This window comes from Cucurbita pepo, chromosome LG01 (assembly GCF_002806865.2).
Source record: "Cucurbita pepo subsp. pepo cultivar mu-cu-16 chromosome LG01, ASM280686v2, whole genome shotgun sequence".
In the NCBI taxonomy this organism is placed as follows: Eukaryota; Viridiplantae; Streptophyta; class Magnoliopsida; order Cucurbitales; family Cucurbitaceae; genus Cucurbita; species Cucurbita pepo.
The window spans coordinates 3,621,467-3,641,338 of record NC_036638.1 but is presented as its reverse complement, the minus strand read 5'-3'; the positions used below and the strand labels follow the sequence as shown (position 1 = coordinate 3,641,338).

General features: G+C 35.4%; 5 protein-coding genes across 9 annotated transcripts; all 5 read left to right on the top strand.

Annotated features, from left to right (window-relative positions):
* Positions 1-794: 794 nt before the first annotated feature.
* LOC111785289 lies at positions 795-4,229 on the top strand. Of its 3 annotated transcripts, XM_023665854.1 has the most exons (6): positions 795-893; positions 1,197-1,296; positions 1,590-3,228; positions 3,607-3,667; positions 3,755-3,978; positions 4,070-4,229. In XM_023665854.1, the coding sequence occupies exons 3-6, from the start codon at positions 1,628-1,630 to the stop codon at positions 4,131-4,133; spliced, it is 1,950 nt and encodes a 649-aa protein (XP_023521622.1). In that variant the 5' UTR covers positions 795-893; positions 1,197-1,296; positions 1,590-1,627; the 3' UTR covers positions 4,134-4,229. The 3 variants fall into 3 exon arrangements, with proteins under 3 accessions (XP_023521622.1, XP_023521498.1, XP_023521564.1); XM_023665730.1 differs by lacking the exon at positions 795-893 and having other exon boundaries at positions 900-1,296; XM_023665796.1 differs by lacking the exon at positions 795-893 and having other exon boundaries at positions 900-1,296; positions 4,055-4,229.
* A 599-nt stretch (positions 4,230-4,828) lies between these two features.
* On the top strand, positions 4,829-7,481 carry LOC111791058 (high mobility group B protein 6-like). Of its 2 annotated transcripts, XR_002814611.1 has the most exons (10): positions 4,829-5,300; positions 5,476-5,598; positions 5,688-5,959; positions 6,034-6,139; positions 6,247-6,312; positions 6,400-6,570; positions 6,661-6,758; positions 6,845-6,929; positions 7,033-7,232; positions 7,269-7,420. XR_002814611.1 is itself a non-coding variant. In XM_023672247.1 (9 exons), exons 1-9 carry the CDS (start codon positions 4,878-4,880, stop codon positions 7,165-7,167), a joined length of 1,479 nt encoding a protein of 492 aa, XP_023528015.1. In that variant the 5' UTR covers positions 4,829-4,877; the 3' UTR covers positions 7,168-7,481. The 2 variants fall into 2 exon arrangements, 1 of the variants encoding a protein (XP_023528015.1); XM_023672247.1 differs by having other exon boundaries at positions 7,033-7,481.
* A 1,113-nt stretch (positions 7,482-8,594) lies between these two features.
* On the top strand, positions 8,595-12,441 carry LOC111806922 (probable GABA transporter 2). Of its 2 annotated transcripts, none has more exons than XM_023692462.1 (7): positions 8,595-8,790; positions 8,907-9,137; positions 9,993-10,090; positions 11,021-11,117; positions 11,190-11,320; positions 11,404-11,640; positions 11,716-12,441. In XM_023692462.1, exons 1-7 carry the CDS (start codon positions 8,700-8,702, stop codon positions 12,103-12,105), a joined length of 1,275 nt encoding a protein of 424 aa, XP_023548230.1. In that variant the 5' UTR covers positions 8,595-8,699; the 3' UTR covers positions 12,106-12,441. The 2 variants fall into 2 exon arrangements, with proteins under 2 accessions (XP_023548230.1, XP_023548221.1); XM_023692453.1 differs by having other exon boundaries at positions 10,931-11,117; positions 11,716-12,440.
* A 1,201-nt stretch (positions 12,442-13,642) lies between these two features.
* On the top strand, positions 13,643-14,131 carry LOC111803865. The gene has a single exon (XM_023688461.1). It carries the CDS (start codon positions 13,643-13,645, stop codon positions 14,129-14,131), a length of 489 nt encoding a protein of 162 aa, XP_023544229.1.
* Positions 14,132-15,490: 1,359 nt separating this feature from the next.
* LOC111805996 (protein SEH1) lies at positions 15,491-19,777 on the top strand. The gene is made up of 8 exons (XM_023691317.1): positions 15,491-15,704; positions 16,495-16,606; positions 16,802-16,902; positions 17,256-17,333; positions 18,349-18,504; positions 18,629-18,741; positions 19,025-19,151; positions 19,481-19,777. Exons 1-8 carry the CDS (start codon positions 15,540-15,542, stop codon positions 19,610-19,612), a joined length of 984 nt encoding a protein of 327 aa, XP_023547085.1. The 5' UTR covers positions 15,491-15,539; the 3' UTR covers positions 19,613-19,777.
* Positions 19,778-19,872: the final 95 nt, after the last annotated feature.

The following is a 19,872-nucleotide window of genomic DNA, read 5'->3' as shown; positions in this document are numbered from 1 at the left end:
CTCTACTCCCGCCCGATTTNTATTAAAAAAAAATGGTTAGAAAATCTTTCTCTACTCCCGCCAATTGGCTGTGGGTTAATTATAACTTGAGTGATTGCCTTACTAGTAGTGATTATATTTATAGACACAACTTATCCCACCTGCATAAGAGCGTAATTCTATGTCTATTAAATGGAAGAAATTTAATTGATTAAATTTGTATCAAACCCGTATGAGGCTAGCTACAATCCATCCACCAACTTTCGAGGCTAAGTGAATTCAAAATTTATTATTGTGAATCAAATAATCTTTAAAATTTTATTTTCTCATTTTTATCATATTAAATCCATTCTAAGTATACTTTTATCCCATCCTCTAGAAGAAAGTTGACTATTTTGACACAATAAGGAGGAAAAAAAAATCTCTCCATATTTAATAATACTTTTTTTTTTTTTTTTTGTATTTTATGAGATTCAAATAATTTTTTAATTTAAAGAAAAAGTCAACAATAAAACCAAATCAATTAATATATATTAATTTGTAAAGCCTTAAATTCGAGCCAAGCAGTTGTATCCTTATTTATTATTTTCAACTAAGAAACGACAGCACCTGATTTCTCCCCACGTCTTTTTGAGGGTATTATCGTAAATTTACACTCATTCTGTAATCTGATTGGTCAATGTTATTTACTATTTGATTGTTTCTACTGCTCTCCGTCTGACTTGGCCCATCCGCCTTTATTACATAACGCGGTCCAACTACATATTAAACAGCGTCGTTTCATGAAAACGATGGCGTTTTATCTTCCTCTCCGTTGCTTTCACAGTTCATGTTGAGAGATTTGAGATAACCGCGTTGGTATCTTCAAGCCTTAATTTGGCCATTTGCTCATATGGACAATTTCCAAATGATCAGTTGAGTTGAATTGCTCTCTCTCTTATGAAAAGTCCATTCTGTTCGTCTTTTAAGCTACTGGGAATTTGCATTTGTATTTGTATTTGTATTTGTATGAACTTCTAAGTTCTTTGTGTTGAAATTTATTGTGGGTTTGTGATTTTGGAAATTGTTCTTGAGTTTGTTAATGGGCTGAAGAGTTTTTTTCTTTTTATTCATTGATTTCCGGATTTGGGATTGTTTGATTGTTTCTTCTCTTTAATGGGTTTGAAGAATTTCTAAGTTTGATCTTCTCTTGGGTTCCGAATATGTCTCGTGAGCAGAAAGTTCGAGTAGTTCGTTGTCCCAAATGCGAGAATCTCTTGCCTGAGCCCTCGGAGCTCCCTGTTTATCAGTGTGGTGGCTGTGGAGCTGTTCTTAGAGGTATGAATATTTGCTTTGTTCCTTTTTAATCTCTCTTGTTTTGGCTGCTGAGGAATTTTTAGCTCCACTAGTTATGTTATTTGTCAAATTATAAGTTATGCTTGTGCTCTGTTGTGGTTACATTTGTGTTGGAAAAATGCTCTGTTTTTGGATGTTGTAGTAGACCATGGGACTCTGTTATGCCTAGATATCCGCTTAATGAATGTCTTTTTAAGTGCTTAAAAAGGGTTTTTAAGTCGACTTTGTGAACACTTGGGTGACTTTAAAATTTTATCACAACTTTGATGGTGCAGCAAAGAGCAAAGTTCCCCTAAATGAGAAAAATGATTCTATGAGCAGTGAAAATTATGAGTCCTTATCAGAACAAGGCAGTAGTTTAGGTGCTGCTTCTGACACTGAGTGGGGCAGTCCGAGCTCTAAAAGGACTGTTTTCAGCAACAGCCCAATTAGAACAAATGATAGACAGGATATAAATGATTATGAGATGAAAGTTGGGAAGGAAACTAATGGAGTTTGGCCAATCCAGAGGTTTGGAGATCAATATATCAAGAATTGGGTTGGTCGATGTAATCTTGAACAAGACGTGAGCGTTTATGATTTGGATTATCCAAGTACAGCACCGTACCCTACTCGTATAGGAGCAGCAAGAAGCCGGGCGAGTTTCGAGCATCGAAAAGTTGAAAGAGATGCATATACAAGGTACTCTAGGAACTCTATGGCTGTTGCTGACAGACCTTCAAGTTCTAACTTTGAAGGTTTGAACCCAAATCCAGCTGAGCTGCTTAGAAGGTTGGATGAGTTGAAAGACCAAATTATTATGTCTTGTGATGTGAGAGCTCCAGCCAATCAGTACTACGGTCGGCCTACTTACAATGTTCCAATGCAGCCTTCAACAAAGAGCCAACAGCTGAGCCATGGCTCTCATTACCAGAGAAATAGTGAGGAGTTCTTACATCCAAAAGAGCCAATCAAAATGAGTGCTTATTACAATGAGAATGCTATTCCTATTGGACTCGAGGCGTCTGATCTGCGACGTGCTGGTCGTTTTCCACACTCGAGACAGTCTAGTGAGTTTAGTTCAGTGACTGATGGTTATGGTCTGGTTCAACCAAGAAAGGCTCCACTTTTGCAAAGAAATGGAAATTCTTGTGATGCCATTGCAGGTGGTGCCCCATTCATTGTATGTGTTAGTTGCTTGGAATTGCTTAAACTGCCAAGAAAGCTTTATAAGTTGCAAATGGATTGGCAGAAACTGCAATGTGGTGCTTGTTCGGTTGTCGTTGTTGTACGAGTCGAGAACAGAAGGCTTGTTGTTAGCGTTCCATCGGAATCCAAGCTCAAAGAAGTTTCTCCTGATGATGGTTCCCCCAAACGAGCTGCCAATGCCACAAACTCCTTAGAAAACTCTGGTGATTCTTGTCACAAGTTAATCAGTACTGACCACAACAAGCATGAGCAAACTTCATTGAAGACCACCCCAGCTATAAAATGTGAACCAAGCCTTCTCAACGACTCAGCTGACCTGCCTTCAAAAGATGTTTCCAAGGAGAATTCTGATAGCACTTCTTATCAGGAAGCTAGCAAATACAGAGAGGGAGGTGATGGACATAAGCAGAATACTGTGATAGACGACAACGCCGAGCCGATCGAGTTGGACGTATCGTTTGAGGATTATTCGAACATTCATGTTTCTCAAGATTTTGTGGAAACAAGCAAAGAAGAAGTGGAAGATCAAAGCAAGATCAAAAACAGTCAAGAATCAGAAACCTTTTTTGTGGGTCTCAGCAGGTACAACTTAAGAGATTTCTCAAGATCAAGTGAAATTCCGGATAATGGAAAGCCTGTTGTTTCAGTTAATGGGCAGCCTTTACCAGCTCATGTAGTCAAAAAGGCTGAAAAGCAAGCTGGGCCCATTCTTCCCGGAGATTATTGGTAAGTTTCTAGTTCACCGCTAGCCGATATTATCCTCTTTAGGCTTTTCTTTTCGAACTTTCCCTCAAAAATTTTAAAACACGTCTACTAGGGAGAGGTTTCCACACTCACAATCCACCCCTTTCAAGGCTCAGCGTCCTCGCTGGCACACCACCCGGTGTTTGGCTCTGAGACCATTAGTAACAGCCTAAGCCATAGCAAATATTGTCCTCTTTAGGCATTTTCTTTTGGGCTTCCTCTCAAGATTTTTAAAACGTGTCTACTAGGGAGAGGTTTCCACACTCTTATAAAGAACTCTTGGATGCATTCCATCGTCCTGTTTCAATGATTTTAACTGGCTTTAACATTGTGGTTTCCCCCTTTAATTGTGGCTACCAGGTATGATTATCAAGCTGGATTCTGGGGCGTAATGGGGCATCCATGTCTTGGCATCATTCCTGTGAGTTTCAATCCTATGGTTCAATAGCTCTAAGTTATCAATATCAAGTACGTTAACCAACTCCCTTCTTCTATGCTCATCATTCAGCCGTTCATCGACGAGTTCACCTATCCATTGTCAAGGAACTGTGCTGCTGGAAACACTGAAATCTTTGTGAATGGCAGAGAGCTTCACAAAAGGGATTTGGAGCTGCTTTCTAGCAGAGGGTTGCCCACTACTCCAAACAAGTTTTATAGAATCGACATCTCTGGAAGAGTTGTGGATGAAGATACTGGGAAAGTGTTGCACAATCTGGGAAAACTCGCCCCAACGTAAGTTCATTGCTTTCATAACGTTGTTTCTCAGTTTCTTATCATTACAAAGTATAAACCATTTGACCTTCAACAGTTTTTGAAAACACAGCATTGCGAAGGTGAAGCATGGGTTCGGGATGAAAGTACCAAGAACACTCAAGTATGACACATAAAGTGTACGCGGTTCATACCTTTTGCCTTATGGAACTCAAACTCATTTGCTTCTCTGTATATCAAGTTTTGGGTATATAAATTTGAAGCGTTCTTACCATATTAGATTTTATAATACTCAGTAGATATTGTCTGTTTTGGTCTCTTATATATGGCAGTTAGTCTTACTATTTAAGTAGGGAGAAGTTTCTATATTCTTATAAACAATGTTTCGTTCTCTACTCCATGTGAAACCTCATAATTAGTGAGTATTATGTTTAAGTATGTTTAAGTAGTAAATGTCGGAAATTAATTTATTAGAGTTTAATTGATACAATTATAAATTTGAAGAGACGGGATAAAATGGAGGTTAAATTAATATATTTATAAAAATTTATGATTTAAATTGATATAATTTTAAAATTAAGAGATATAAATTGATTTTTGTCTAAAAAATATTTAAAAGTGACTTAAATGTATTTTAAATCTAATTTTTAAAATTTATTTCCATGTGCGTTCATTTCCTAAATAAAATTCAATATATAATTTTTTCTCTTAAAAACAACACTCCACCAACGATCAAACGAATTTGAGAAGCCGGATTTCAAAACAAGTCCTCAATGTCAGTAATTCATTTGAATTTTGAAAGATAGACAAATCCGACCGTTGGGCTTCTTTCTCCCTATATAAAAACCCCACCCTCGTCTTTTCAAGATTTTCAAATTTCGCCTTCAAACCCTATCTGTCTCTCTCTTCTTCTATCTTCAATGGCCAGTTCCGCCACTGCTGAAGTTCTGGTCACCGGCGAACCCGTCGGACGGACGAAGAAACCTAGAAACAGCCGGAAGGCTCTCAAGGACAAAAACTCGTCACCGGAGGAATCTCAATCTATGGTCACGAAGGTAACGCAGCCGTCGGAAGAGGAGAACCTCTCTCTGAATCAACCGAAGCCGAAAGCTGCGCAGAAGAAGCAGCCGGTGAAGCAGTCCTTCGATAAAGATTTGCAGGAAATGCAGGACATGCTACAACAATTGAGGCTCGATAAGGAGAAGACTGAGGAGCTTTTGAAAGAAAAGGATGAGATGCTTAAGCAGAAGGATGAAGAGCTTAAAACGAGGGATAAAGAACAGGAGAAGCTCCAGATCGAATTGAAGAAGTTGCAGAAATTGAAGGAATTCAAACCTAATATGGTTTGCTTCTTAATTTTGTGTTTTTCTTTCTGATTATTCGTATACCTAGAAATGAACAAGAAATTGTTAATTTTATGTTCGATATAGCTGGAATTAATTAGTTTTTCGGAAAGAAATCGTCAGATCTGGTTTGGTTTTGATTTCTGATTGTTGAATATTTTTCATTCTTGATTAGAACTTCCCTATGATTCAAATTTTGAAAGACAAGGAGCAAGAGAAGAAAGAGAAGAAGAAGTGCTCAGAAAAGAAGCGGCCCTCTCCACCTTACATATTATGGTGCAAAGATCAGTGGAATGAGGTATGTTATACTTCTCATAATTCTTGATTATTATCACTGTTGAAATTACTTTTGAAATTTACATTTCTGGCTTGTGTTCTCCGACGCAGATCAAGAAGGAGAATCCAGAGGCGGAGTTCAAAGAAATCTCGAACATTTTGGGGGCAAAATGGAAGAGTGTTACTGCAGAGGAGAAGAAGCCATATGAGGAAAGGTACCAGGCAGAGAAAGAAGCCTATTTGCAAATCACTTCTAAAGAGAAACGTGAGACTGAGGCGATGAAGCTGTTAGAAGAGGAGCAGAAGCAGAAGACAGCCATGGAGTTGCTTGATCAATACCTCCAATTCAAAGAGGAAGCAGAGAAGGATAACAAGAAGAAGAAGTAAGCAGTACGATTTTATCTCTATTCTCTCTGTGGAAGTGCTTTGTGCTAATGTTTGATAACATGTCTCTTAGGAAAGAGAGAGATCCACTGAAGCCCAAGCAACCGATGTCGGCGTTTTTCCTCTTCTCAAATGAGAGGCGTGGATCCCTTTTTGCTGAGAACAAGAATGTCCTAGAGGTTAGATTTGTTTTCAATTCTCAAATTTTGGTTTCTCTGTGTTCGTGTCAGGGCTTCTAATTTGCTTTAGCAGTCCAATTTTCATGTTCACTGCCTTCTCCATTCAGGTAGCTAAGATAACAGGAGAGGAGTGGAAGAACATGACAGAGGAGCAAAGAGGTCCCTATGAAGAGGTCAGCATTCATCGAAATTCAACATCTAAAACAGATTTTTTATAAATAATTCATTCAAAACCAATATTATCTCTTGAATTCATGCAGATGGCGAAGAAGAAGAAGGAGAAATACATGCAGGAGATGGAAATTTACAAGCAGAAAAAGGAGGAAGAAGCAGCAAACCTCAAGAAGGAAGAGGAAGAGCAAATGAAGCTTCAGAAACATGAAGCTTTGCTGCTGCTAAAGAAGAAAGAGAAAACTGAGACAATTATAAAGGTAAAAGACTGTAATTTTGTGTCATATCTTGACTGCACTATAATATTTGGACAATCCATTGATTTGAGATGTCTGTATGATCTATTAAAGAAAACAAAGGAGGAACGCCAGAAGAAGAGGAAGGAAGGGAAGAAAAACGTTGATCCTAACAAGCCTAAGAAGCCTGCATCCTCTTACATCTTGTTCAGGTAAAACAAAATCAAAACACCCTTCAAACAGAAGAATTGCATTTGGAGAACCTTGTTACTGAACTTGTTTCTTGTGTCAATTGCAGCAAAGAAGCAAGGAAAGTTATAATGGAGGAGAAGCCTGGAGTGAACAACTCCACAGTCAATGCCCTGATTTCAGTGAAATGGAAGGTTTGAACTTGCTGCAATCTTCTTTCTGTTAGTACTACTGTAAGAACATTATGGTTGGTGCTGATAAATGGTCTGTTTTTGTTCTTTACTTTGAGGAGAATAGGAACTAAGTGAAGGGGAGAGAAAAATGTGGAATGACAAAGCTGCAGAAGCCATGGAAGCTTACAAAAAGGAAGTGGAGGAATACAACAAAACTGTTGCTGAAACAACAAAGGGTGAGGAGGAGGAGAAAGCCTGAGAAAAAGAATTCATTAGTTAAGTGTTTCTTCTCTGTTCAAGTGTTATTTGAACAGTCACTAACAAATGACTGATTTTGATTAGCAGCAGCTAATCTNACAAATGACTGATTTTGTTTGTTCATCCAATTGATTTCTTCTCTAGCTGTTAGATTGTTGGCATAATAATTCAGTGCTAGGTTCTTCTTTATGAAATTGGTATTTGTTCCATCGTATCTGAATGAGAAAGTTCTGACTGATTTTGGGTCTTTTTATGATGGGTACAATACCAAAATATTCAAACATGTGATGACTGAAGAAGGTCGTCATCATTGACTAAAATTATCATTCCATTTTATTCTAGTTTTAATATAAAACTCCATTGATGGCTACAACCACTTGTTGTGTGAATCAAATTTCTTTTATGACATTTGAATGATTGATGATTTGTGGTGTTTTCTTGACCTTTACCTACAACTTTCATCTTTTCACCCAAAAAGAAAAAAACAATAATAATAATTAACTTTTGAATTCTTTTTTTATTTTATTTTATGGAGGATGATAATTATCTTGATTTTAAATACTACTTATATCAATATTCATTTTTTAATTTTACTTTTTATTTTTTCATGCATTTTCAAATGTGAAGTCAAAGTTTTTAAGCTAGAACTAGACCAAAACTAAATCAAATGGATTTGAACCATATCGAACTAGACAAAACTAGACTGAATTTATAATACCCGATATTTTTTTTTTAAATAAAAGAACACAAAAATATGTGTGACTAGTGTCACGTACGACCTGACGCATTCTAGCCCTTTGAATACTTTTGAGATCGAGAAAGTGGAAATTTGTTAAAGACCAAATTTAAAAAATAGAAACCATAAATAAATGTATATACATATATCTATATATATTTTAGATAAATGGCAAAATAAATTGAAAAAAAAGAACTTAAAAAGGCATGTATNTGAATTCTTTTATTTTATTTTATGGAGGATGATAATAATGAAGTTATTGAACGAAGACTAATTATCTTGATTTTAAATACTACTTATATCAATATTCATTTTTTAATTTTTATTTTTTCATGTATTTTCAAATGTGAAGTCAAGTTTTTAAGCTAGAACTAGACCAAAACTAAATTGAATGGATTTGAACCATATCGAACTAGACAAAATTAGACTGAATTTATAATACCCGATATTTTTTTTAAATAAAAAAATGTGTGACTATTGTCATGTATGACCTGACGCATTCTAGCCATTTGAATACTTTTGAGTTCGAGAAAGTGGAAATTTGTTAAAACCAAATTTAAAAAATAGAAACCATAAATAAATGTATATACATGTATCTATATATATATATATATTTTAGATAAATGGCAAAATAAATTGAAAAAAAAGAACTTATAAAGGCATGTATTTTATTATTATGACTATGCTTGACTTCTATAAATATCATTTGCAAGCAATGCCGGCAGTTTCCATTTCACTTTCGCCTTGCCTTCTCCACCGGCCCTGGATTCCATCGCCCGCCAAACTCGACAACTACGATGGTGAATCAACCTCCGATCACCGATGACCTATTTCCCTACGACGATCGCCAAAACGACGCTGGAGCAGCATTCGTCCTCCAATCCAAAGGTAACTCCAAGAACAAGATTTCGCGATCGTCTCTGTTTTCAATTTCTCATTCTCAAATAGAAAATGGAGATTCATAAGTAAATGACTTCTTACTCCGTCGCTCGACGATTAAACAGGAGAATGGTGGCATGCCGGATTCCATTTGACGACGGCGATCGTCGGACCGACGATTCTAACGCTGCCGTACGCGTTCAGTGGACTAGGTTGGGGATTAGGGATTTTCTGCTTGACGATTATGACGGTTGTGACTTTCTATTCGTATTTACTCATGTCTAAGGTTCTGGATCACTGCGAGAAGGCCGGTCGCCGTCACATCCGATTCCGGGAACTCGCCGCCGACGTATTAGGTATCTTTTTAATTAACTGCTTTATTCCTCTTTAGGTATTTCAAGAACATCATATCATCATTACCACAGCGCATGCGTGTTCTATTTTCTGCTCTGTAATTCTCCGTTTTAAATTTTTTAATATATATATATATATAATATGTAGTTTTAGTAGTAAAAAATAAATATTTATTTAATTTTTTTTCCTTAAAAGAAACTTTAAAATATTCGCCAACTCAAAAAACGTATAATATAACTTCATTTAAAAAAAGTCAATAATCACTCACATGTGAACTAAAAAAGAATTAAAATATTCTATTTTTATAAAAATATTTTTTGGCTTAATATTTCATTTTAAAATTATTTAATAAATTCTAGATTTAATATTTGATTAATTGGGTATTTCTTTTTTATATTTATGTAAAATACAACGACATCTAAGACCAATCGCTTACGAACAATAAAAAAAATATAAATTTATTTTAGTTTAACGAAATTAAGATAAAAATTTGTATATCTAATCTCGTGATAAAAGAATAATATAATTCAAACTTGCGTAACGAACCATAAAACTAATATATATATATTATGCTGTATATATATTTATGAGAATTTAATGAGTTGAATGATATTTGAAGATAGTAACATGAGTGGTGGATGGAGGAATTATTGTACGTGGAATATATATAGCCCCATAAATCTGATTTTTTAAAGATCTAACATTTAATAACATTTTAGTTAAATTTGATTTTTAAAATAAGTTGCTATTTATAGTTTATATTATCTTTTTTAAAAATAGAAAAATATAGTTTGGGTGGGTTGGTAGCATTCTCATATATATACATTTAAACTTATATTTGTAATAATTTTGAACAGGATCTGGATGGATGTTTTACTTTGTAATATTTATTCAAACGGCTATCAATACTGGAGTGGGAATTGGAGCAATCTTGCTGGCTGGACAGTGCATTGAGGTGTGTCTTATTCTCACCCATAGATATATATATACGTGTGTTGTGCTGTCTTTATCTTTTCAAATGAAACCCATTCTTACAAGCTTCACCCACTGATTTGATCCTGAGAAAAACAAGACTAAAACAGGACAAATAGATAGGAAAAGTCAAATTGCTTTTATTGATAATTTGTCTGAATTTGTGACCCAATGAGAACATCACTTCCTTGTCAAATTGCTTTGAGTATGAGCATTTATGACGTGGATCACTGTCTTTTTAGATCGGTAGCAGATATTGTTCTTTTTTTACTTTTCTTTTGGACTATCTATCAAGGTTTTTAAAACGGTCTGTTAGAGAAAGGTTTTAATACCCTTGTAAAGAAGGTTTCGTTCCCCTTCTCAATCGATGCGAGATCTCACAATCCATCTCCCTTCAAAGTCTAGTATCCTGGCACTCGTTCCCTTTTCCAATCGATGTGGGACCTCCTAATTCACCCCTCTTAGGGGCCCAACGTCTTTGCTGGTGCACCGTACACCCCATTTGGGGCTCAGCCTTCTCACTGACACATCGCTTGGTGTCAAGCTCTCTAATACCATTTGTAACAGCTCAAGTCCACCGTTAGCAGATATTGTCCTTTTTGGACTTTCTCTCAAAGTTTTTAAAATGTATTTGCTACAGAGAGGTTTTCACACCCTTATAAATAATGCTTCGTTCTACTCCCTAATAGACGTAGAATCTCGCCGCATCATTTGTTATTAGCCTCATTTTATGGTCATTCTCTAAATTTTCACAAGTACTTGCTCTTATGTCATGAACTCTTAAAAAGGGAGTGAATTGAATGTGGTTTTGGGTGACATACAGATACTATATTCAAACTTTTATCCAAATGGATCGATGAAACTGTACGAGTTCATAGCAATAGTAACAGGGGCAATGATTATTCTGTCTCAGCTTCCAACCTTCCACTCTCTTAGACATGTCAATCTGGCCTCTCTGCTTCTCAGCTTGGGCTACGCCTTTCTTGTGGTTACTGCTTGTATCATTGCAGGTACTAAACACATAGCAATTCCTTTCATAATATGATCAACTCATCTTATGTTTCATCTATCAATAATTGAAGCAACCAGAAAAGAAGCTGGATCAAGGGACTACAGCTTAGAATCGTCACCAAAATCAAGGATGTTCAGCGCCTTCACATCCATCTCCATTTTAGCAGCCATTTTTGGGAATGGAATCCTCCCTGAAATCCAAGTAATTCAAACACATTACATTACAGCTTCTGATTATGTGACACTCAGTTTGAATAATTTAAGGTAATTCATAGCTCATAACAGGCAACTCTGGCAGCTCCGGCTAGTGGGAAGATGGTGAAAGGGCTTTCCATGTGTTACACCGTCATATTCCTAACCTTCTACGCCATTGCTGTGTCTGGATATTGGGTGTTTGGGAACAGGGCTACCCCCAATATCTTGCAGAGCTTGATGCCCGACACTGGGCCTTCTCTTGCGCCCACTTGGATCTTGGGCCTCGCTGTTATTTTTGTTCTTCTTCAACTCCTAGCCATTGCCCTGGTCTGCTAACTTCAATCACTAAAATACAATACTTTTGAACTTAACATTGAATTGAAATTGAAGCTTAAATTATAGGTTTATTCACAAGTGGCATATGAGATAATGGAGAAGCAATCAGCTGATGTAAAGAAAGGGTTGTTTTCCAAAAGGAACCTTATTCCAAGGATCATACTTCGGACAATGTACATGATTATGTGTGGAGTTTCTGCTGCAATGCTTCCATTCTTTGGAGACATTAGTGCTGTAGTGGGTGCTATTGGCTTCATTCCTCTTGATTTTGTTCTACCAATGCTTCTCTACAACATCACCCACAAGCCACCCAAATCATCCATCACCTATTGCACCAATCTCGCCATCATCATCGTCTTCACCGGAGTCGGGATCATGGGTGCTTTCTCTTCTATAAGAAAACTCGTTCTTGATGCCCAAAAATTCAAGCTCTTCAGCAATGATGTCGTTGATTGATATCTAGTTGAAGTGGAGGTTAGTCATTGTGATTGCGTTGTTGTATGTTAGAAAGAGTGAGAATGTTGAAATTACCATCGAATGAGATGTATTGTTAAAATTTAGTGACAAAAAATATTACAAATAGTATAAGAGCTAGATACTAGAGCGTGTGTTAGTGAGGACATTGGACCTCCAAGAAGGTAGATGAGATCCCACGTTAGTTTGAGAAGGGAATGAAGCATTTATAAAAGTGTGAAAATCTCTCGTGAGCCCGACGATTATATGTAATTGGTCAAAATATATAGTATCTATTACCAGTAAGTTTGGACTGTTCTAGATATGGATGACAAGAATAAAGATAGTTGTAAATTATTTACCCTTGTAATTATTTCAGTACTACACACCATGCCTTGCTCGCTTACAAACGAGATAGTGTTATTATATGCTCACATCTCTTTAATATAAATTTCTTCGACTTAAAATATATTAGACACATTAATATCCTTCGTTGATTTTTAACAAATAGTGACATTTTTATTAGTTAGTAATAGAAATTGATAGGCTTTAATTGATTAATAAAGTTTACCTAACATTATCTCAATGCGGTTTTGAGACAACAAAATACAACTAATATATTCACATGACTTTGTGTCTTTATATTAATTCCAAAAATGCCCTTCCTTGCCTGTCCGCACTTAGTGTATTCATCTGTTTTTTTTTTTTTTTTTGGAACTTTCATGAAAAATAAATAAATAAATAAATATGACAAATTATAAATAAAATTAATTGAGCCATATTCAACCACTATCATAATTATTGGAAGATTAAAGCCAACAAAGAATTAATATGCAAGTCAAACCAACAAAATTTAAGGTAATATAAAAATATTCAACATCATTTTCAAATCCTTATGATATCATTTTCCATTAAATTATTTCCATAATTAAAGCATCGAAAAAAATATATGGTGTTTATAGTCTCATTTTAATTTGATGTGTATTTTATATAATTTTGAATTTAACCACTAATTAATACCATCTATCGCACAAATTTCTCTATTAAAATTAAATTTTAGTTCATCAAATCAATGTCTAATGTTATATTTTAACCTAATGGACATTTAGACATTTAGACATTTAGACAGTGGACTCTATTACCACTAATTAGTGGTGCAAGTCAAAATTGAACTCGAGCCCACAATTATTTATTTATTTAATATTTAAACTTTTAAATTTATAAATTGAAGAATTATTTAAAATTGAAATTTATATTGGACAGATAATTAAGTTTAAAAATATTTAAATGGGTTAGAACAAAAAGAGATAATAGATAAAAAGTTGGAACAGTTTTGTAATAAATGTAGAGGTTAAGTGAGATATGGATGAAAGTCTGTCACTAAAATGGGACAAATTCTTATGGCTCTTAAGCCATGGGCGTGAACCATAATGCAAAAGTTACCTCTTTTTAGTTCGCTCCTCATAGCCATTCCCTTTCAAACTTCACCAACCTTCAAATATTATCACCATCTTCTCATCTCTGCAACAACAAACAAGGCATGGAAAAACCAACCCTTCAACCCAAACCCAATCACAGCCCCAATAGCCCTCCCGTTTGGGACTGTGGAAGCTCTCTCTATGATTCCTTCGAGCTCAATTCCTTCAAACAACACCTTGACTCTGCCATAGCCTCACGTACCCTCTCCATGCCTCACTTATCCGACCGCCCCGCTCCCCCGCCCCCGCTCCCGCCCCGCTCTTGTGTACCTATGTCCAAGGCTTCTTCTAAACTCTCTCGCTCCCTCTACAAACTCCTCCGCTCTCTCTTTCGACCCAAATCTAATTCTAGAACCTCCATCTTTCGGGCTCGAGATCAACCCAAAGATGGATTTTATGTCTTCTATGAAGTCGGGTCGCTCTCTACCATCCCCGAAGTCCCCGAGGCCGACTTTGGAACTGGCCTTTCGCCCGAGATTGGGTCGTTGGTGAGGAAGACTGCTTCTGAGAGGTTCACGGCTAACTCCCTTGGCATCTCCTTGAATATTTGAATGATTTTATTTATTAGCCTAGAAATTACTATATAGTTAGCAAACAATATTTATTACATTCATATAGTTTGTATGTGTGTAATAATTATGTTCATATCTACTTTTTATTTTATTTTTTCCAATGTTTAGGGATGATGATTTTGCAGCTTAAGCTTGCATAAGTTTGAATATCCCGTGTCCTCCTTTAATTTTTACAACATTTTTTTAAATTTAGTTCAATTAAATTAAATTTGATTTATATAATATATGATCGAGTAAATTAGTCTATTTGAATATTTGAATACTTAATTAATTTAATCTTGTTTGAATTTTCAACTTGAAATTAACGATTAATCTATATTTTAAATTTTCTTAATTGTAGTTTATTAAAGAATATTATCGAGTTTGATCATAGTTTGTTGGAGTGGTTTAACTCAGTTACATAATAATAATAATATATAGTTTTCTTTTGTTGTATTCGATTTGACTTAATAAAATGTTATTTAATTTGATTAAATTAAAAATTTAATCAACTTTAATATTAATAAAATTAAAGTTTTTGTATGTCGATGTTCATTGTGCACCCAACGACAGGTGCCAAAGGAATAACAAGACTCAATGCTACCCATGCATAAAGTAACGAATGGGCTATTGTCCGTCAAAATAAGTTGAGATACATCAATGAGGGGGAGTTGACGAGCCCAATAGTTTGTTGGTACAGTCAACTATAGGTGAAGTCCCCTTTAGGAGCGTTTCCATTGGGGTAAAGCCTCTCATGAGACTTGTGGTGATGTCCTCTATGTTCTAGTTAAATCACGAGTTTTTGAAAGATGGAGTTGTCGAGTCCATACGAGAACATTGTTTCACTTAATGAATAGATCAATAATCAAACGAAATACTTTGTACAGACATCCCATGTTCGGCTTTCAAAATTCGTTCATGTATAAGATTTTATTTTTTAAAAAATAGAGAAAGTTAACCGATATTTATCGTGGGACTTTTTTTTTCCATTCAAATATTTTTTAAAAAATTTAACTACAAATCTAAGACCTTTAAACAAATAATGGATTTATGAACTATTTTCACGTTAATAAATTATTAACATGAAAATATATTGTTTTAATAATCCTTTAATTCATTTATTTCATTTTTCGATCTTCTAAACCTTCAATAATAATATATATATATATTTTATATTTCTAATTTTTTAAATATAAAATATTTAATAAAAAGAATGAACTTTTTCATTNAAAAAAAAAAAAAAAAAAAAAAAAAAAAAAAAAAAAAAAAAAAAAAAAAAAAAAAAAAAAAAAAAAAAAAAAAAACTTAGGAATATTTTTATTAATAGCTTAAAATAAAAAATTTAGTGCTCCCGCACAATCGAAGGGGTTTTGTTGGAGCAGACGAGGGCGCGAAATAGAGAATTGAGATGGAGAAAGCTATGGCGACCTTCGACAAAGGCACGGTTTGTTCGGCTTGGAACTACTCCGCCAGCAGATTAGTCACCGGTTCGGCGGACGGAACCGTCGTCATCTTCGATTCTCTCGACCCTTCTTCCTCATCCACATCCTTAACTCGCACTTCAAACTTCAAGGTTTTTTAGTTTCACTGCTTTCTTTTATTTCAGTTGGACTTCATTATCCTAGGTCGAATCCGTGGTTTCTTAGAGCTAATCTTACTTCTAAATGATTGTTAGTTTACATTTACAAAATGGACAAACGTCCTAAGATTTTGGAGATGTATCAGTCATGTTATTTTAATTTCGTGCTTCGATTAGACTTCATGGAGAATTTCTATGAACTTTGAATTCACTTGTCAAGAGAGAGAAAAGTAAAGAGTGGAGGGGTCAAGTGCAATGCGAGTGAGTTTTTGGGGCGAAGGAGTGAAATTGGGTTATTGACGGCAAGAGGAGAAAATTGATGATATGCGACTCATTTTCATCATTGCATGCTATGCTGAAATTGAGTCACATTACAATTTCAACAAGACAATAACTAATTCAAAGCTAGTAGAGGCATAAGCGAGGGAAATATTCAAAGCCAACCAGGAAGTTTGTTCTCATCCTTCATTGGATGGCTTATGTTTCATGTTTTTTCTCGAAGAAGGCAAGGGCTTTAAGCTCTTAAAATTTTTGAAGCTGGAAAGGGCAATGTTCCCTTAGAAGATCATATCTGGCATAGAAATTAAATAGACAGAAATTATTGAATCACCGAAAGATTCATTAACGTTAAGCGTCTGCTAACACTTTCAAGGCTAGTAGGTGCATTTTGAGTTCTTATTTGGGTCTCTCTCTTTGAGACCTTGGCTTGTTAAACGTTGTTCCAGAAAAGCTTTTAATGAGTGAAGTTTGCTCGAGCCTAAACCAGGTGAAACCATCTTTGTAGGTTCATGAGGCTGCAATATTTAAGATTGTTTGGGTCCCTCCAGAGTATGGTGATTCTATTGCATGCATTTGTTCAGATGGAAGTTCGTCATTGTGGGAGGAGGTTGTTGAAGGTAATCTTTTGGTTTTTGTTGACCCCGGGTTCTCTCTCAAATTTTATTGTTACGTTAGCTACGTCTATTTCTTACATCTTATCTTCCCCTTTACTTGGCCCAAGAGCATGGTACATAAACTATAAACCCTCATTTGACTAGAATTTGAAGCGTCCTAATCATTGTATAAATCTATTGCCTGTTGCTGCTTTCTAGATGCCCAGCCTCTGCAGTGGAAGCTATCCAAACACTTCAAAAGTAATTCATCTCAAATCCTAGACATCCAATTTGGAAATTCCTCTTCTGGTCTGAAAATGGTAAATGACAATATTTCTTCTGATTCTCTTGCGACATATATATCCTTGTGCTGTTACTGGTGGATGATTCCTGTGTTTTTTGCTACTTCTCAATTGCCTTTGATTTTTAACGCATTCAATTAGTTCATTTTTATTACTCTGGAACTTAACATATCACTATTTCCCCCTCAATAATGAAGTACTATAAGGATTTATTTGGATATAAATGTGATAGTTGGGTCAAGAATAACTTTGGATGTCTAAAATACTTTCTCATTGTTTCATTTTTGTTGCATTTTGTTATTCATGAAAAAGTATTTCCTATTAAAAAAAAACCCATTACACTCTTTTTTATGCCTTTTGTTTTTTTGTAGATTGCGGCATTTTCTGATGGCAATGTAAAAGTTTATGAGCTTATGGATCCTTTGGATTTGAAGAGTTGGCAACTTCAGGTGATCAATCTTTTAATCTTTTTTCATGTTCTCTAATTTTATTAGACTTCAGAAGTTATCATTTGAATGGCTTATTCCATTATGATCTTGCAATCTGAGGAAAGATGTACTGTAATTCGTTTGAACATTGGTTGAACTTCAATCAATTGGATTTCCTCTTTTATAATAAAGGAAACTGACCTTTAGATTTCCTTTATTTCAAAATTATCCATCTTTTTAACCTATTGATGTTTCACATCTATATTCCAATGTTCTAATGTAACTATATAATTGGACATGGATATTTGTGTACTGCTCCTGTGAATTGCACGTTATTCTTTGTGTTACAGTTCTACCGCTATGTCATAGCTTTCTTATGTCAACAGTCTATTGAACCATTCTTTTGGGGATGCTTGAATTTTGACACCACATCCTTTCTCTTTCGTTGTTGGAGGATTGTTTTCAAAGAATATGGAGATCTGGAATATATTGAAAAAACAACAATCTTCTTGCTCCAGTCACTTCATCTTCCTCCCCTTGTCACTCTTTATAAAGGATAAAAGTAAAAAATAAAAAATAAAAAAGTGGTGTGTGCGGGCACACAAACTCTTCTGAAAGGAAATATTTGGTTTGGGTCCTTTACCTTCACTATGGCTTGTTATTGACATATGAAGAGTCTCAAGGGAAGCACATCGTGAACGGCTGGCTAGTTTTATGATGTTATCCAGAAACCCGATGAGCAACATCTGCTGAATTTTAGGAATTTAAAAGCATCTTTATTTCTTTCATTTTGGGTTAAATGAGGATCATGATGATTTATCACCATAGATCCTCGGATCAGCCTATTCATTTTTATTTGACAATGTTTTCTTCATTGCTCTTTCTTGGTGTAAATTGAATCCTCTATTTCTTTTGTATAGTCTTTTTATTTTATTTTATATATATACATCAATGATATCCCCCCCACCAAAAAAAAGAAACCAAGTTAGTAATGACCTTTTAATAATTTGACTCCTAATTTTCTACTTTTGTGCAGGCTGAATTTCAGAATGTCATTGATTCCATTTCTACAGTCAGGAAAGCAGCGTGCTTGTCTGCAAGTATATCTTGGAATCCAAATCGTGGTGAAAGACAGCAATCAAGTTTTGTTTTGGCTTTTCATTCGGATACACCACAGCTTGATTCTGCCAAGGTAATCTAAGTTCTTCTGATGCCATTACTGCACTCAAAATTGTGATATGACCTGCTGCTCACAGCATATTGGTCAGTCCACGATGATTGCATACTAGAGTTAATATGTTATTTGTCCTCCATAGGTTTGGGAATTTGATCAGGCTCATCAAAGATGGCTTCCTGTTGCAGAGTTGGCTTTGGAAGCAGACAAAGGTGATGGGGTTTATGCTGTTGCGTGGGCACAAAATATTGGAAGGTAATGGACTAATTCCTAAAGGAGCTTCATATAATTGGTGTATCTGTGGTGTATAATTTTGAAACACATAGGTTCAGCAGATATATCCTTGTTTATCATGTAGTCCTTCAATTTCTTTACAGTTGTCACAAACTTCCCAGGGCAATTCCTGGTAACTGTTTGAAAGAATCACCACAATGAGCTTGATATGACCAAATTCATTCACGTGTCTACTTGGAATTCTTAAAAAACAGTGAATAAGCTTCAGCAATAATGATATTAATTGTTCTTGAATATAATTTAGGCCATATGAGGTAATAGCTGTTGCAACCCAGAAAGGAATTGCAATATGGCGCCTTGGATTAAACCCGGATTCAGATGGAAGGCTCTCAACAGAACGAGTTGCTCTGCTTTCTGGGCATAACGGCGAGGTATCTCTTCAAAATTTCTCTCTGTTTTCTCATTCCCCTTTCTTTTCATTTATATTTCTTGAAAATCCAAGATGGATGCATTTGAAACGTCCATTTGTTAAGAGAAACCCCTAGTGTAGATAGGAGTCCATTTGAATCCATGACGATGGAACCTTATAAAATAAATATGAAGATGATCGCTCATAATTGACTACAAATGTTGCTACAATTTAGTTGATATGGTTCCATGAACTGCGTGTTTTAGATTTTGTTCTCTTTCGATTATTCTTAGATAGGAGGGAAGAGGTGGTGTTGCTAATTGATGGTCATGTTTTCACTTGCACTGTCAGGTGTGGGACATGGAGTGGGACATGGGTGGTATGACATTAGCATCAACAGGAAAGGATGGGATGGTCCGGTTATGGCAATCCAACCTCAATGGTGTTTGGCACCAACATGCTGCATTTGAGCCCACTTCTTAACCTTGAAAACGTTTTGTTTCTCTATGATGTAACCGCTTCCTGTATTCGTTGTTAGGAAGAATTTTCAAATAACTTATCTGTCTTGCTGAGTGGGGTGCTTAGATTAGTGATGTCTTACTGGAGACCTATCTTTTATTTTAACAAATTTCTCTTGCTGAGTTGTGACTTCGGTTGCTTAAGAGGTATATAGTCAACACGTACACAGGAAGAATAACTGACTAGAGATATTTGAGAATTGAGTTTTAAGATGAGATGCTTAT

Bases quoted from the DNA above. Each gene is read 5' to 3' on its own strand.
- LOC111805996 (XM_023691317.1), top strand. From the start codon at position 15,540: ATGGAGAAAGCTATGGCGACCTTCGACAAAGGCACGGTTTGTTCGGCT. The intron at 16,903-17,255 runs GTAAATGACAAT...GTTTTTTTGTAG, and splicing joins CCTCTTCTGGTCTGAAAATG to ATTGCGGCATTTTCTGATGG. The intron at 19,152-19,480 runs GTATCTCTTCAA...TTGCACTGTCAG, and splicing joins TTTCTGGGCATAACGGCGAG to GTGTGGGACATGGAGTGGGA.
- LOC111806922 (XM_023692453.1), top strand. From the start codon at position 8,700: ATGGTGAATCAACCTCCGATCACCGATGACCTATTTCCCTACGACGAT. The intron at 11,321-11,403 runs GTAATTCAAACA...AGCTCATAACAG, and splicing joins GAATCCTCCCTGAAATCCAA to GCAACTCTGGCAGCTCCGGC. The intron at 11,641-11,715 runs GTCTGCTAACTT...CTTAAATTATAG, and splicing joins AACTCCTAGCCATTGCCCTG to GTTTATTCACAAGTGGCATA.
- LOC111803865 (XM_023688461.1), top strand. From the start codon at position 13,643: ATGGAAAAACCAACCCTTCAACCCAAACCCAATCACAGCCCCAATAGC.
- LOC111791058 (XM_023672247.1), top strand. From the start codon at position 4,878: ATGGCCAGTTCCGCCACTGCTGAAGTTCTGGTCACCGGCGAACCCGTC. The intron at 5,960-6,033 runs GTAAGCAGTACG...CATGTCTCTTAG, and splicing joins AAGGATAACAAGAAGAAGAA to GAAAGAGAGAGATCCACTGA. The intron at 6,759-6,844 runs GTAAAACAAAAT...TGTCAATTGCAG, and splicing joins TCCTCTTACATCTTGTTCAG to CAAAGAAGCAAGGAAAGTTA.
- LOC111785289 (XM_023665730.1), top strand. From the start codon at position 1,182: ATGTCTCGTGAGCAGAAAGTTCGAGTAGTTCGTTGTCCCAAATGCGAG. The intron at 3,668-3,754 runs GTGAGTTTCAAT...CTCATCATTCAG, and splicing joins CATGTCTTGGCATCATTCCT to CCGTTCATCGACGAGTTCAC. The intron at 3,979-4,069 runs GTAAGTTCATTG...TTGAAAACACAG, and splicing joins CTGGGAAAACTCGCCCCAAC to CATTGCGAAGGTGAAGCATG.